The sequence below is a fragment of the Sphaerodactylus townsendi genome, linkage group LG07 (genome assembly GCF_021028975.2).
Source record: "Sphaerodactylus townsendi isolate TG3544 linkage group LG07, MPM_Stown_v2.3, whole genome shotgun sequence".
NCBI lineage: Eukaryota > Metazoa > Chordata > Lepidosauria > Squamata > Sphaerodactylidae > Sphaerodactylus > Sphaerodactylus townsendi.
Window position 1 is genome coordinate 68,034,543 of NC_059431.1, and position 13,471 is coordinate 68,048,013.

The following is a 13,471-nucleotide window of genomic DNA, read 5'->3' on the forward strand; positions in this document are numbered from 1 at the left end:
CTTTTATCATATAGGCTAGTTGTATTGGTTCTTGCACCATTTTAAGTAAAATCTTTCTTTCTAGTTCCACATATTTTTCAATCTTTAACTTCTTCATACTCTCCAGTCCTTTTATCATATAGGCTAGTTGTATTGGGGTTCTGTGACCATTTATCCTCTAAAATCTTTCTTGTCTAGTTCCACATATTTTCACCTATCTTTAACTTCTCGTGAGTTTTAACCATGATTCTTTCTATTTTTTTCAGGATCTAAGATATTTTCTTTCTCCCATTTTTGATTTAAAGTTCTTACCATAAATTCTTTATCCTCTACCATATGCTTGTATACTGCTCCTATAATTTTCCCTTGTGATATTTCGTGGAGTTTTAACCATTGAGTTATTATACAATCATCTTTTATTCTAAATTTCCTTGGGCTGATTCCGCATGGGCCAAAAACAGCAGTGTGAAAATGGTGTAAAAGGGTTTAAAACGATGTAAAAGGGTTTATACTGTTTTCACACCATTTTCACACCACTGTTTTTTGGCCCATGTGGAATCAGCCTTTGTTTTTCCCATAAGCCTCTTATCGCCAGCCAATTTTCTCTCCCTCCCATTTCTATTAAATTTTGTAATGGTATAATTTCTCCTTCACTAACTAAATCAGATACAAACAGGAGTCTTGCTGCATGTTAAAGATTAACATTTCTTTAGTATATTCTTTTGTAGATCAGAACCCATTTTGCACTTAACTTGAATACATCCTATTTTTACAAGTTAAATCTCATCCTACACACTTGCATTGTACGATCTTTTGACCTTGCTGTTTACAGCTGCTTTTCCTTCATCGTGTTGTATGTATGTCTCTGGCTTGTGAGGCCCCGCTACATGCATCTGTCACAGAAGTGCCACTAAGAGGATGATAATTGAGGTATTTTTATACTGCTGTCAAATGCTCAAAACATTTCACCTGTCCCCGGGCACAGGCCTTCTAGTCTAGTGGGGGTGCAGAATTCCCCTCCACTTCACTAGAAGGCAGCAGCAACAGCAGCTTCCAGCAGGCCTGCAGCCAGCCCAAAGCCAGCAAGTGGGGCCCTGGCATGGAGGGAACTGCCGGGTGCCAGTCGGATCCTTGCACCTTGCCTCTCCTGCAGCGTGGTGCCCAGCAGCTCCCTCCATGCCCTGCACCCAGTGGCTCCCTCCGTGTGGGCTACCCTCAGAAGGAGCAGTTGGTTCATCTAGCTCAGGGGTAGGGAACCTGTGGCTCGAGAGCCGCATGCGGCTCTTCTGCCCTTGCACTGCGGCTCCACGAGCTGAGCTGCCATCCCCATCCTTGCCCGCCCTGCAGGTAGCAGGGTGGGCGCACCAACTGCCTGCGGCCAGCTGGACCGCGCTGCGGGCTTCCCCTCTCACCTGCCCCGTTGGAACGGGGCGGGCACTTTCCCGGGGGCTGGCAAGGCCAAGCCGCCGGCTTTATCCTTGCCCACCCTGCTGGCAGCAGGGCGGGCGCATCCATGCGCTTCTCAGAATGAGTGGAGTAAAAGGTAAAGAAACCCCAATATATACAGTGTTATCTTTATTTTAAATGTCAAAAATTATTTGTGGCTCCAAGTGTTTTCTTTTCCCGTGGAAAACAGGTCCAAATGGCTCTTTGAGTGTTAAAGGTTCCCTACCCCTGATCTAGCTTGAGTGAGGTAACAGCCATGAGCAAGTCTCACACTAGAGGGCACCTGGGGCAGCTGCAGCAGGCCTCTGCTGGAGCCTGGGGAGTGGCGGAGGACGGAGAGGCTGACTGGGTCCTCTTCCCCCCAATGCGGTGCCAGTCAGTCTGGGGAGGGGGGCAATGTGCTGCACATAGAGCCAGTTGGCCCGGCAGGTGCAGAAGGATCCCCACTGGATCCCTCGCCATGTTTGATGGAGGAGGGTGGGGCGAGGTGTTGGCTTTGTGATCCAGGATCATTCCAGCCAAAGGGAAACTGAGGACTGGATTTGAAGTTGCTGTGGGCTTGGCAGCCTCCTTTCTTCCAAAGGTGGCACATCTGCTGGAGCCCCCTGCCTAGGCAGCACCTCTCTCCTCCTTTTCTTTTGCTGCCTACAGAGAAACCATAAAGATGGCTTTGGTCTGATCTGGGCAGAAAAGATGTTATTGTATTCTGCACAAATGGTTCTGTTACCCACCCTCCCTCTATTGTTCAGTAATAAGTAAATCTGAGGGAAATCTGCCAGGAAGATCATATGGAAAGTAGACCTTGATTAAAATAGGGAATCCAGATAAGAAACTAGCAGTTTCTTGTAGTGATAGGAACAGGGAAGGAGAGGCGCTTGAGCAGTTGGGATGAATAAATAACAATGGGGGGGGGGGATATACTGAAACCTTTCCTTGGAGTGCAAAGATTAGGGTAGGGAAAGCATTGAAGAAATAGTGTGTGCCCTTGAGTGATTAGGACCAAGCACCAATGAACTGAAACTAGCAATGTTCTCTTTAGCTGCATTCAACTAATGGTAAACTTGACCCCCCCCCCTCCTTTTATACATGTAAAGTTTATTCTAAATCTAAACTATCTTGGACAAAAAAAAATCTTGCTAAATTCACCCCTCTCCTCCTTTCCTTAGGGTGGAAAGTCTTTGGATTTCAGTTTCATGCCAGGGGCATGAGCTGTGATGTGCTGGTGACTTAGTGCAAAAATCGAGGTGACTTAGTGCAAAAATCTTGAGGATCCACGAGGATCCGTGTTTTTCAAGTACGTTTTTGTGCCACTGTGGCGCCACGGAGTGCGGAGTGTGTGATTGTTGTGTACAGACATGTGTGTAAGGCCTTGAGCTGTGATGTGCTGGTGATTTGGGGGTGACTTAGTGCAGAAATCATGAGGATTTCCACTGTGTGGCATGGACCATTGCTGTGTTCAGATTTTTGAGTTGGGGCATGTTCTATAACGTGATGGTGACTTTGAGATGACCTAGTGAAAAAAAAGTTGTTTGGTCATGGTGGGGAGAGGGAGGGTGGCCATGCATTGGGGGGGGGGGGGGCACTCAGATTTTGCCCTGATTCCATTGCCCCTAGATATTCTCTGGTTTCACCTACTGGAAGCCAAGTCAGTATCCTCATCCTGTAGATCGGGCACTGAAGCTGGCCAGAGAACTCTTGCATAATGTTAGTGTAACCTCAGCTTGTGGGTTCTGTGGGGCAGTACTTGGAAGGAGTTGCAAAGAACCAAATTTAAACAAAACAGTTTACTTCTCTTTACAAATAACATTAAACATCAACATTTAACATTTACAATTCAAGGTCCTGTTCAGGTTTTGCATTTCAAGTCCTTATATTTACACTCTACTGATATTGCCAAGTCCAATTCTTCTTTGCTGGTGGTTGGTTTTGAAGACTTCAGAGGCTTGGTGAACGGGATTCAAGATGATGAAGGTTCCCAGAAAACTCTCACCATTTACATACACAAAAACCCTGAAACAATAAATTCTAACATTTAAAATATAGCAAGAAAATAAACTCCCTTCCCACTAGTTCCCCACAACATTGCAGTTACCTTAAACAAGGTGTTAAGGGCTTAATAAAATCAATCAAGGTCCCAGCCTGGGAGCCTTGCTTCCTCCAACCTCATGAGTTCTGCAGCATTCTGCTTCTTTTCAGACTCCACCCCTTTCTGGGTCATCCCATTCTGACACAGGGGTTACATTAGCAGTCTTGAAAGCGTAATGTGTGAATATAGAAAAGCATTGTGATACTCGAGCTAAAAAGCAAAAGGGCAGCCTGTACATTTATTGCGTTTCCGTAAACGGCTGCCCAACTTGGAGATCCATGGACGCCAGAGGAAGAACAAAACATGAGACTTGAAGCTTTTCAAACCATTATAACCCCGCTTCTTGTAAACACCTGCACTCCACTCCGGTTATGGAGACTAAAAAAAGTTCCCTCCAAAAGAGGCGCAAGTCGGTAGACTCAGCCGGCAAAAGAGACTTGAAGCGACCGCCACGGCCTGGAGCTGGGCCTGCCGGGCGCCGGCCACCCTTCTCGGTTGCGAGCTGCATTTGTCTCTCCAGCGGGCCGGGCCCCAGCTTGGAACGCGAAGAGCGCTGCTGGCCGGCTTCGGAGTCCGCGGGAGTGGCGGCGCTCTGGCTCTGCCCCGTTGGCCAGCCAGTGGCGCCAATTGAGTGAAGCGGTTTGTAGAGCCGCTGAACTCACCGAGCGGGGGGCGGGGGGCGGGGGGCGGGGGGGGGTGGTTAGTTGATGACCAGCCTGCCTACCTTCGCCACAGTAGTAGAGGCCACTATCAGGCAAGTTCTTTTGCTGGCGGGTGCAAACTCAAGAGCGTTCAGACGTTTCCACGATTACCTGGGGCAAGAAAGTAACTTGCGTGTCTGCAAATTGTTTCTTGGATGGCAGAGGCCAAACAATTGCAAGGGAAGCCGGGCCAAGAGTCTTGCGACCAGTTAAAGGCTGCCTGCCGAAGAGGAACTCGGCGGGGATGAAGCTTAGCTCGGTCTCTTGTGTTGGGGAAGAAAGACGCCCGACGGGCTTTCGGGTCTGGCTGCGCTCTGCTGGCCGCCTTGGCGCTTGAAGAGCTGCTCTTTTCCGCTTTCGCGTTGGCGAGGAGGACGCTGAGAGGGGCGCGTCGGCTTCTCCTGCGCCCTCCGCATTTGCCGCAGCCATTTCGAAGTGTTCTGGCTCGTCTTTAAATGTTTGTAAACAATGAGTGGCAGGAAGGACCTGTGCCTCTGTGTGGAGTGGATCAAAGGTGAGGCTGGTCGTTCACTGAAATGGTCGGTGGTGGGACTGCCTTTATTGTCTGTCTTGTGAGTTTTAAAAAACCCACACCCGTCTTTTCAACTTCTCTTGGCACAAGTTTTCAGTAGGAACGGAGAGGCTGGGAATCAACGAGAACCTGCTTTTTAACCACTTCTTACCCGAGTTGATATTCTGTTACTTGGAGTCGATGGGAGTCAACATCGCTTGGTCTGTTAGCTCCAGTGTAGCGTGGTAGAGTAACAAAGAGTCTCAGTTTAAGAGAAGGCGTGACTTCCTGCCTTTCTCGGAGCCCAAGCTGTAGTACGTTGCAACACTATCTGGAATAAATAGGAGTGGTTTGGCAATGTTAGTCACACGGCAAATTTTATAAATTACTGTTTTCCGGGGAAGGGTGTTTTGAACATCGCTCATTTTAAAAGAAAATAAACAAACAGAAGCTACAATATCTTTCATTTTATATTGTACACATGTTTAGGGTTGAACTACAGGGGCAGAAGTTCTAAGTAGATCCTTGAAATAAGATTTCCTGGAAAGGGAATGAGTTTAACAAGTTGACTGTTTAACAGTACGATGTTAAAAACAGTTGTTCTTTCTGTGGCCCTTAACAGAAGTAGAAAGGTGTGCCTGTGTTAAACCTTGCCCTGTTAGAAATATAGCCAAAGAAATCTCCCAAAACTTACTGTTTTGTTGTATTTTCTAGTAAAACAACCTCAACATAAAACTCCAGTGCAAAGCTGCTGAATTAGAATTCATCAAGAAATTTGACACTATCCTCTGAGGGCTGAGTAATATTTCTCAGTGTTGGCAAAATCAGAGTGTTTTTTTTTCCAAATTATATGTTCTAACCAAGCAGTTCTGAGAAATTGTATTATGATTGCAATTGTCTCTGACTTCTTTTTATTACATTTTAGATTTACATAATTACATTTCCCCCCTGTACTCCCTATATTTGATGGCCCTTTGCCTTTGCAATTTAAACACTATTTCATAATCTTGAGTCTCAGTGGGAAAGTAGGATTGCAAATGAAGCACAAAATTAAATAACCTAACAAGGACTTGCTTCATGCAACTAGGTTCTGGTCTGTAAAAACTTATGCTAGATGTAAATGGTTAATATAAACAAGATTTCTGTTCGTTTTTGCTGCAGCAGACCAACATGGCAGTTCTCCTGAAATGGTGCAGTGAAGAGTTTGGCATATATTTTGGCACATTTCTTTTTCAAATTTTTACCCCACCCATCTCCGAAGGGCTCTGGTTGGCAACATAGGTGTTATCAGTGTTCATATGGTAGATTTCTTGATTTTTTTGTATCAAGAGGACCTTGAGAAATGTTCATTCAAATCCTTGCCCCTATGTTATTTAATGTCTACATGCACCCCCTAACCCAGCCAGTCTAGAGTTTCCGACTGGTTTGCCATCAATATGTTGATGATACCCAGCTATACTTCATTGGTGGCTGACCAGCCTGATACTGCCCTAGTTATTTTGGCCAGTTCTCTGGAGGCTGTGTTGAAGTGATTGAGACAGAGTTGGCTGAAACTGAATCAATTTAAGGTAGAAGTTCTGTGACTGGGCTGGGGAGACTATGGCTCATTACGCACATGCCAAATAATGCAGTTTCAAACTGCTCTTTGAAGCTGTGTGGAATAGCAAAATCCACTTGCAAACAGTTGTGAAAGTGGTTTGAAAATGCATTATTTTGCATGTGCAGAAGGGGCCTCAGATTCAGGGTTCAGTGGACATCAGCTCCATCAATTGAGAGTTTGGGGGTGATTCCAGATGCCTCCTTATCAATAGAAGTGTAGGTCACCAGTGTAGTCAGAGTGGGATTTTTCCATATTTGCCTCCAGCAACTGGTGCCCAACCTATCTCACCCTGACCTAGCCACAGGGACACCATGGTGGGCATACATTCAGCCAGTTCTCCACCAACTGCACTGGCTCCATGCGTACAACATCAAGTTGAAGGTTTTGGTGTTGACATTTAAAGCCCTTAACAGTCCGAGACCCTCATAGTTGTGGGACTGCCCCTCTTGATAAACTCCCCAAAGAACACTTCTCTCATCAGCTGACAACTGGCTGGTAGTCCTTGACCCAAAAAGTATCCAGCTCTCCTCAAGCTTGATGGAGCTCTCTCTCAAGTGAGACTTGTGCCCTAATGGACCTGATGCCAGTCTTCAGGTCCTGCAGGACTGAGAAGTTCTGCCAGACCTATGGTTGAGGACTGCAGCAGTTTCCATCTTGCTGCCCCCTCTTTTGCTTGTCCCCTTTCCTCTTTCCCTTTTCTTCCTTTTCCCACTTTTCTTATTATCCACTAGTGTAAATTGTTCCCTTTTTATTAGAATTTAATTTGGCTTGCCCTTCCTTGATTGGCTTAGGTTGTTTTAGCACCTTTCAAGTTTTATTAATTAAGCTTTTAATGTTATTTATATGATTTTTTGTCAAGAAGTTTGTTGGAAGCTGCTCTGAGCCCAGTGTGTCAGGAATGGCCTGGGTAAAATAGAATAAATAAGTAAAATTAGCCTAGCTTTTTAGGTTTCCTCTTTATCCTCCTCCCATACTTGCATTTCAAACTTCAGGAAATTAGAGATGGGCTGTAAGAGTTTCTTCAAGGCCATTGGATTGACCTCCACTTTGACGCATCAGACATTTAAAGGAACAATGCCAAGTTTCTTTCCTTCTATTTAGTCTTGATAAATTAAAGTATTATCTCCAACAGAACAAAGTATAGTTGCCACACTACTTTCATGCAACTCAGAGTTTTAATCTAATTTCTCAACCACCTTGTGAGATAGGTTAGAGACCACTACTTGCCTAAAACCATCCAGAGAGTTTCCGAAGGTCGAGTGGATGTGAACTTGGATTTTCCACATTCAAATGCAACATTTTAGTTACTACACTGATTAAACGGGGTTGTTTTCCTGGCTCTTTAACAGATATTTGCTCCTAAAATTCTGAACAGAGGTGTTTGTGTTACTGTTAAAATCATAATATCGATATACTTTTTCCAGTTCCTGTATTCTAAGTACCAATGTAATTTTCTTTCTTTCTTTCTTTCTTTCTTTCTTTCTTTCTTTCTTTCTTTCTTTCTTTCTTTCTTTCTTTCTTTCTTTCTTTCAATTTCAGATCGACTTTATTTTGCCGTTATCTGCCAGAAACCAAAGAACGGTAGTACAAGTACGCACTATTTCTGCACTGATGATGAATTTGCATATGAGAAGTAAGTAGAATGTTATTTCCTTGTTCTGTAAGACAGAATAGTAACATGAATAGTAGTCTTAATGAAGATGTGACACATAGATGTTATGACACATAGCTCTGATGGAAAATGTAATGCATCAAGTAAGATGGTCTGAATGTCATCAGAGGTACAGGCAATGTTATGAAAACATAATTTCTTTTGCAGGAGTGAAAATATCCCAGACTGCAACCATGTAGAACTTTATTTTTGTTAATAAACAACAACAATCAGATTTGGCAGTTTAATACTTACCTTCGTTTGGAAATAAGTTTGCAGCCCTCTGATTATGTAAAAGCTACTGGAACTATTAACAGCATATGAGTAGCACCTATGAGGGGATTTTTAAAAAAATATGATCATAAAAGTTATGACTGAGAAGGAAAATCTGTGGTTGCTCTAGAGCAGTGGTCTGTGGCTCTCCAGATGTTCATCGACTACAATTTCCATCAGCCCCTGCCAGAATGGCCAATTGGGAATTGTAGTCCATAAACATCTGGAGAGCCGCAGGTGGCAGACCCCTGCTCTAGAGGCATGGCTTGTGAAGTAAACTAGAAGGGAAATGTTCTGATAATTTCTGGATGTATTTTTACTGTTTATTTCCTATAGCATACAAGGCATCTGCATTCTCTGACTTTAATTTATAAAATCTTAATGCTTGTTGAAGTTTACTTACAGTTAAACAAAACAATGTATGTTAGGTAACCAGTATAAAACTGAGACACCACAGCCCCGCTTGATTAGACCACCTAACCCAGTATTTTTTTTCCAACATGGGCAGCCAGTGACTTCTGAAAGATCTGAAAGCAGAGCATGAAAGCAGCAACCCTCCCCATTAGAAATGACAACAGATTATTTCATTCCTAATGGCTGCACTTATGGTCTTTCTATATTTTTAAAAAAATATTTCTTCTGTATTTTATATTTCTGCAGTTATCATGGAATTGTGTTTTCATTGTTAGTTTTGCGATGACTTTTTTCAAGGTTTTGCATGCCCCTTTGGGAGGGCTGATGTCAAAACACAGAATAAAATATCTTCTGAATAACTGTGGTCCTAGTAAGAACTATTTAAGTTTTCATATAGTCTCATTCTATTCTTAAGAAGCTTCTTTCACAATTCCTTGCTACTGCTGTCTTGCAATTTATCTTTTAAGGATCCAGATATGTCTGTTGGGTTAAGGCCAAGGTCTTCATTAAATTTTTTTGTAGGGTCCAACTTCAGAATTTAGCTGGTGGGATTAAATTTAGAACAGTAGTTCTAGGATTATGATGAAATTCTAAAATTCAGACAAGCTAAAGTTGGGGGGGGGGGGGATTTTGTGCTCAGAGGAAATTGCTTAGATGGTTGACCAGGAGGCAAACTTGTTCAACTTTGGCTTACATGGTTTAAAAGTATGTGCTAATCTTACTGCTAAAAATCTTCCTTGGTTTGTATGTTTTTTGAGACTTTGAAAGCTCTATTTAACAGTGATTGTGCTGTTTGTTCCGTTTGGGTCCACTGGTTTCAGCAAGAACATACGTTTTCATGCCACCAGTTGCTCAATGTGGTGTGTGTATGTTGTCTCATTGTTGTGATGTTCTGTATATAGTAGGTTGTATAACATTTCAGAATTCTTGGATTAATACAGTTTTTTCCCTCAAACTTCTAAATGTTGAGTCACTTTTTTCCTGAGCAAGATGTTACAGTACTTAATAGTATGTCAGAATAAAAATTGCCAGCCTTCAGAGGATCCATATATTTTGTTTTTTACACCAGTAATAGTGTTATGTATACTTTTTAGTAGAAGCAAACAAACAATGATAACTTGTTCTGCAGGTAGATAATTTTGTCTTGCCTCTGCATCAGTAGTAGTTCAGTGCTATAATGCTTAATACAAAGCCAAAAGAGGCAAAACCAGAGCAGTCAGTCATACAGAGGTACAGCATGGAGTACTATAGGTGCAGCATGGAGTACTTTAATTATCTTACATATTTATTTTGCAACACAGTGCCCATACTGTTGTGGCATACTTGTTTCTCTAGATGCACAGTTTAGGAGTTAACTGGATTAGCCATTTAAGTATATATTATGGATTGTAACTTTTTAAAAGGCTGCTTTTCTATCTTTTCAAATTGCAGTCCAAGGGTGGGTGAATCCCCCTCTAGATGCAGCATGGACCTATGTCAGCAGAAATGCCCTCACCAGGACCATTACTAGCGAAAGGGCAAATCTGGCTGCTGGCTGCTATGGCACCCTATATGACCAGCTGCAGTGCCCAGCCTCATGTTGGAGCTCCCATATCACTCCCAGCTGCATCAGCATAGTTGGGGTGGATCAGGGGGTGGAGACGACCTTAGTTGGCTTCCACTGTCGGCCCAGCCCCCATGCACTGGCAGGGGGTGGCTTGCACATCTCTGTTATCCCCTTTGGGAGATTCTCTTGAGGATTAAAAAACACTTTTTGATCTTCCTGTGCTGTGGGAAAGCCCTTTGGGGGAGGCATTGCGGTGCCAGAGTGGTCCCATCCTTGCCCATGGCCTGCTGTGGATTGGCTGTAAGTCGTCTATGTTCTGTGCCATTTCAAACTGAATTCTGAAAGTAGTGCCTGTGAAATGTTTATTGCGAGTCCAAAAATCATGACAACATCCATAGACATTCTAATATGAGATACTTCAGAGATGTTGTGCAATATATCAGTTGTTGTATCAGCAGTAATTATAGCATGTGAGGCTGTGAAAAAGATACTTTGAACAATTTTAATGCAGATGTTGCAATTTAAGCTAACTTTTTTCTTTTTATCTCTTCTCCTTCCCAAGCTTCTATGCAGATTTTGGACCACTCAATCTGGCAATGCTTTATAGATACTGTTGCAAGCTAAATAAAAAATTAAAGGTAAAAATTACTCTGCACCAAATAGAACTGTATTGGTTTGTGTTCCTTTAATGCTGAGATGTAGTGATCACAACCTAAGCTAATATTATTCTAGGTCGCTAATTTTAAAGCATATATTATTTTATATATGCTTGAAAAGCTGTGTAAGGATATTGGTTTAGGTTGATTTTTACACTGATAGTCAAGGGTTGAGCTATATTTGCATTTTTGACAGAAGGTGGGAAAGAATAAGGTGATGGGTCTTGCTTGATTTTATTTTAGAATATAAATCTGAGACCTTGTACTGCGGTTAATGGTTGAAGTATGAAGCCGAGAAGTACAAGAGTTCTGGGGTTTTAAAGTAGTGGTGCCATGGGAACAGAAGAAACTTATTAGGCAGTGTTCTTTGTAGTGTGATCCCCACCCTCCCTCCCACCTTAGGAATTTTCCTGGCCACCTGCCAATGTCTGGAGTGCTTCAGGGCACAGAAACACATTTATATAAATGGAGAGGGTTTTTAATTTTTTCTTTAGAAAGATTTAAGAACATCAAACATTCCCTGTAAAACTAAATATTCTAACAAAAATTAACCCCAGTAGTCTATTCTTTTGGAGACCCCAGTAACGTGGAAAAAATATTTAATGGTAAAGAAACCTGATGGTTTCTGTAAGGTGGAAAACTTCATTATTACTATGCATGCTTCTTCTTCTGTTGATAGGAATTATTAGTTACAAATTTAACAGCTTGTAGCTATTTTGCTCTTTTCTTTAGTGTAATAATTAAGAGGAGTGTGTGGCAAGAGTTCATTGAAAAAATAGGTTCTCATTTCAATAACATTTTTGTACTGTAGAAATGCAGCATGTTTGGTGTTGTGATCTCTCAACAATTGTGACAACAACTTTTATGTTGCAGTGTATAAGCCTTTCCATATGTTTTAGATTTAGCGTGAGCTTTGCCAATATAGATAGCAGTGCAAAAGCCTGTTTGGTTAGATATCAACTTAGTCAATTAGAAACTTTAAATTCATTCTGTCCGAGAGTTTCTGAAAAACTTTAACTGCAAATTGATAGTACAGCATTGAAATATGTAGTACAGCATTTAGCAACAGTCACAAGATTTGAAGCATGTACCTATGGTTAAAATATAAATCTGTGACTTGGCTGTGGCATGGGTCATAGATTGTGCTTTGCAAGGCTGTCTTCAGAATTCCAATGTGATGATGCCATGATTTTCTAGTGAATGAGGATGCAGTGTGATTAGGAACAGGAGGTTTAGAAGGACATGTCTTGGAACAGAATAGGTGCTAATGTAAGTCTTTTGATAGCAAAAGTGCAATGGCTAGTTAATTTTACATGTATGAAAAGAAATTACACACTACTTAGAATATAATTAAAGTTGATTGAAAATTCTGTCAAAATAATATAGCTGAGGGAAATTGCTGTTCATATGAGCTTATTATTTGCCCAGGGTGTATATCTGGCTCAAATACCTATGTTTAATTCAAAATGCTTTTGAGATTATTTCTATAGATTGTTTGTTTTGTTTTGTTGGATTTATATCCTGCCCTATCTCAAAGGGCTCTGTGCAGGTTACAACATAATTTAAAACAATCTCTAAACATTAAGCATTAAAACTATAAATCCAAGCCAATTAATCATTTTAAAAATGCTGAGATGGTAATTTATTTACATCATTTAAAATACTTTATTTTGCTTTTTCCTGAAGTTGAAATATCTCACAAGCACTATAAAGTGCATCCGAAACAAGAATAACCTGGAAAAGTTAGGAGTAGCAGCCTCAGATCTTAATTAATAGGACATTATTAATATCCTTTAGCATCACTGAAAACAACAATGCAAAACATTTCAACATTGTTTTGTAATCATTTAATAAAAGCAAAGGGGAATGGCTGTGTGTTGGATCCTACCAGCTCTTCTACTGATTCAAAGGAGAAGGATCTCCTTTTTTAACTCTTATAAGCTATGCTGCGGTTGTGAGACCCATGTGGAGAAAGTTATGTGGGATTTAGTTGCTGCAAGGTGAAGAATCTGGCAAGTTCTTCTCTTTCCAATGCCAGTAGAAAAGCTGATAGGTTTCATTTTAGGGTACTATTTCCTCTTCAACTGACCCACACTATTCTGTGCATGATGGGTCCCAATGCTCTTCTCTTCTGTTTCAGGCACTAATAATGAAGCAATACTTTAGGACTGTTATAAGTTGCTTTACATTTAAGTGCAATGTAACATGGCATTGTTTGTGATGCAGTCACTTCTGGGTGTTTGTGTGGTGGGGCCATTTCTGTTCATTACTACAGTATAAAAAATTAAAATGGAAGGAATCCAGTTGTAACTCTGTTCATTTCTTAATGCAGTCCTTTACCGTGATAAGGAAGAAGATTGTTCATTATACTGGTTTTGATCAGAAAAAGCAAGCCAATGCAGCCTTCCTGATAGGTTCTTATACAGTAAGTATTCTAACCATCTATCTTCAAAAAGGCCCACAATCCTCATGATGCTGTCTCTGGGATTTTTTTTCCCTAACCCTGGAAACTATGTATTGGACTCACCCAACCTTTTCCCCCCACTTGTGTAAAGGAGTGCATTATATGATTACATTGTTTTATAGTTTTACTGGTGGGTTTCTCTCT

General features: G+C 41.6%; 1 protein-coding gene across 7 annotated transcripts in view; it reads left to right on the plus strand.

The window, feature by feature from the left end:
* CDC14B (cell division cycle 14B) overlaps positions 1–13,471 on the plus strand; it is a 67,125-nt gene that overhangs the window by 14,179 nt on the left and 39,475 nt on the right. For 5 of the 7 annotated variants that reach the window (XR_007245073.1, XM_048503669.1, XM_048503670.1 and 2 more), the window contains exons 2-4: positions 7,863–7,956; positions 10,770–10,845; positions 13,196–13,288. Coding sequence is in view for 6 of the 7 variants with exons in the window: in XM_048503669.1 (XP_048359626.1) it covers positions 7,863–7,956; positions 10,770–10,845; positions 13,196–13,288 (263 nt within the window). In the remaining variant the exon portion in view is untranslated. Of the gene's footprint in view, positions 1–4,189; positions 4,727–7,862; positions 7,957–10,769; positions 10,846–13,195; positions 13,289–13,471 lie in introns of those variants that run through there. The other 2 variants (XM_048503674.1, XM_048503673.1) reach the window with 2 other exon arrangements.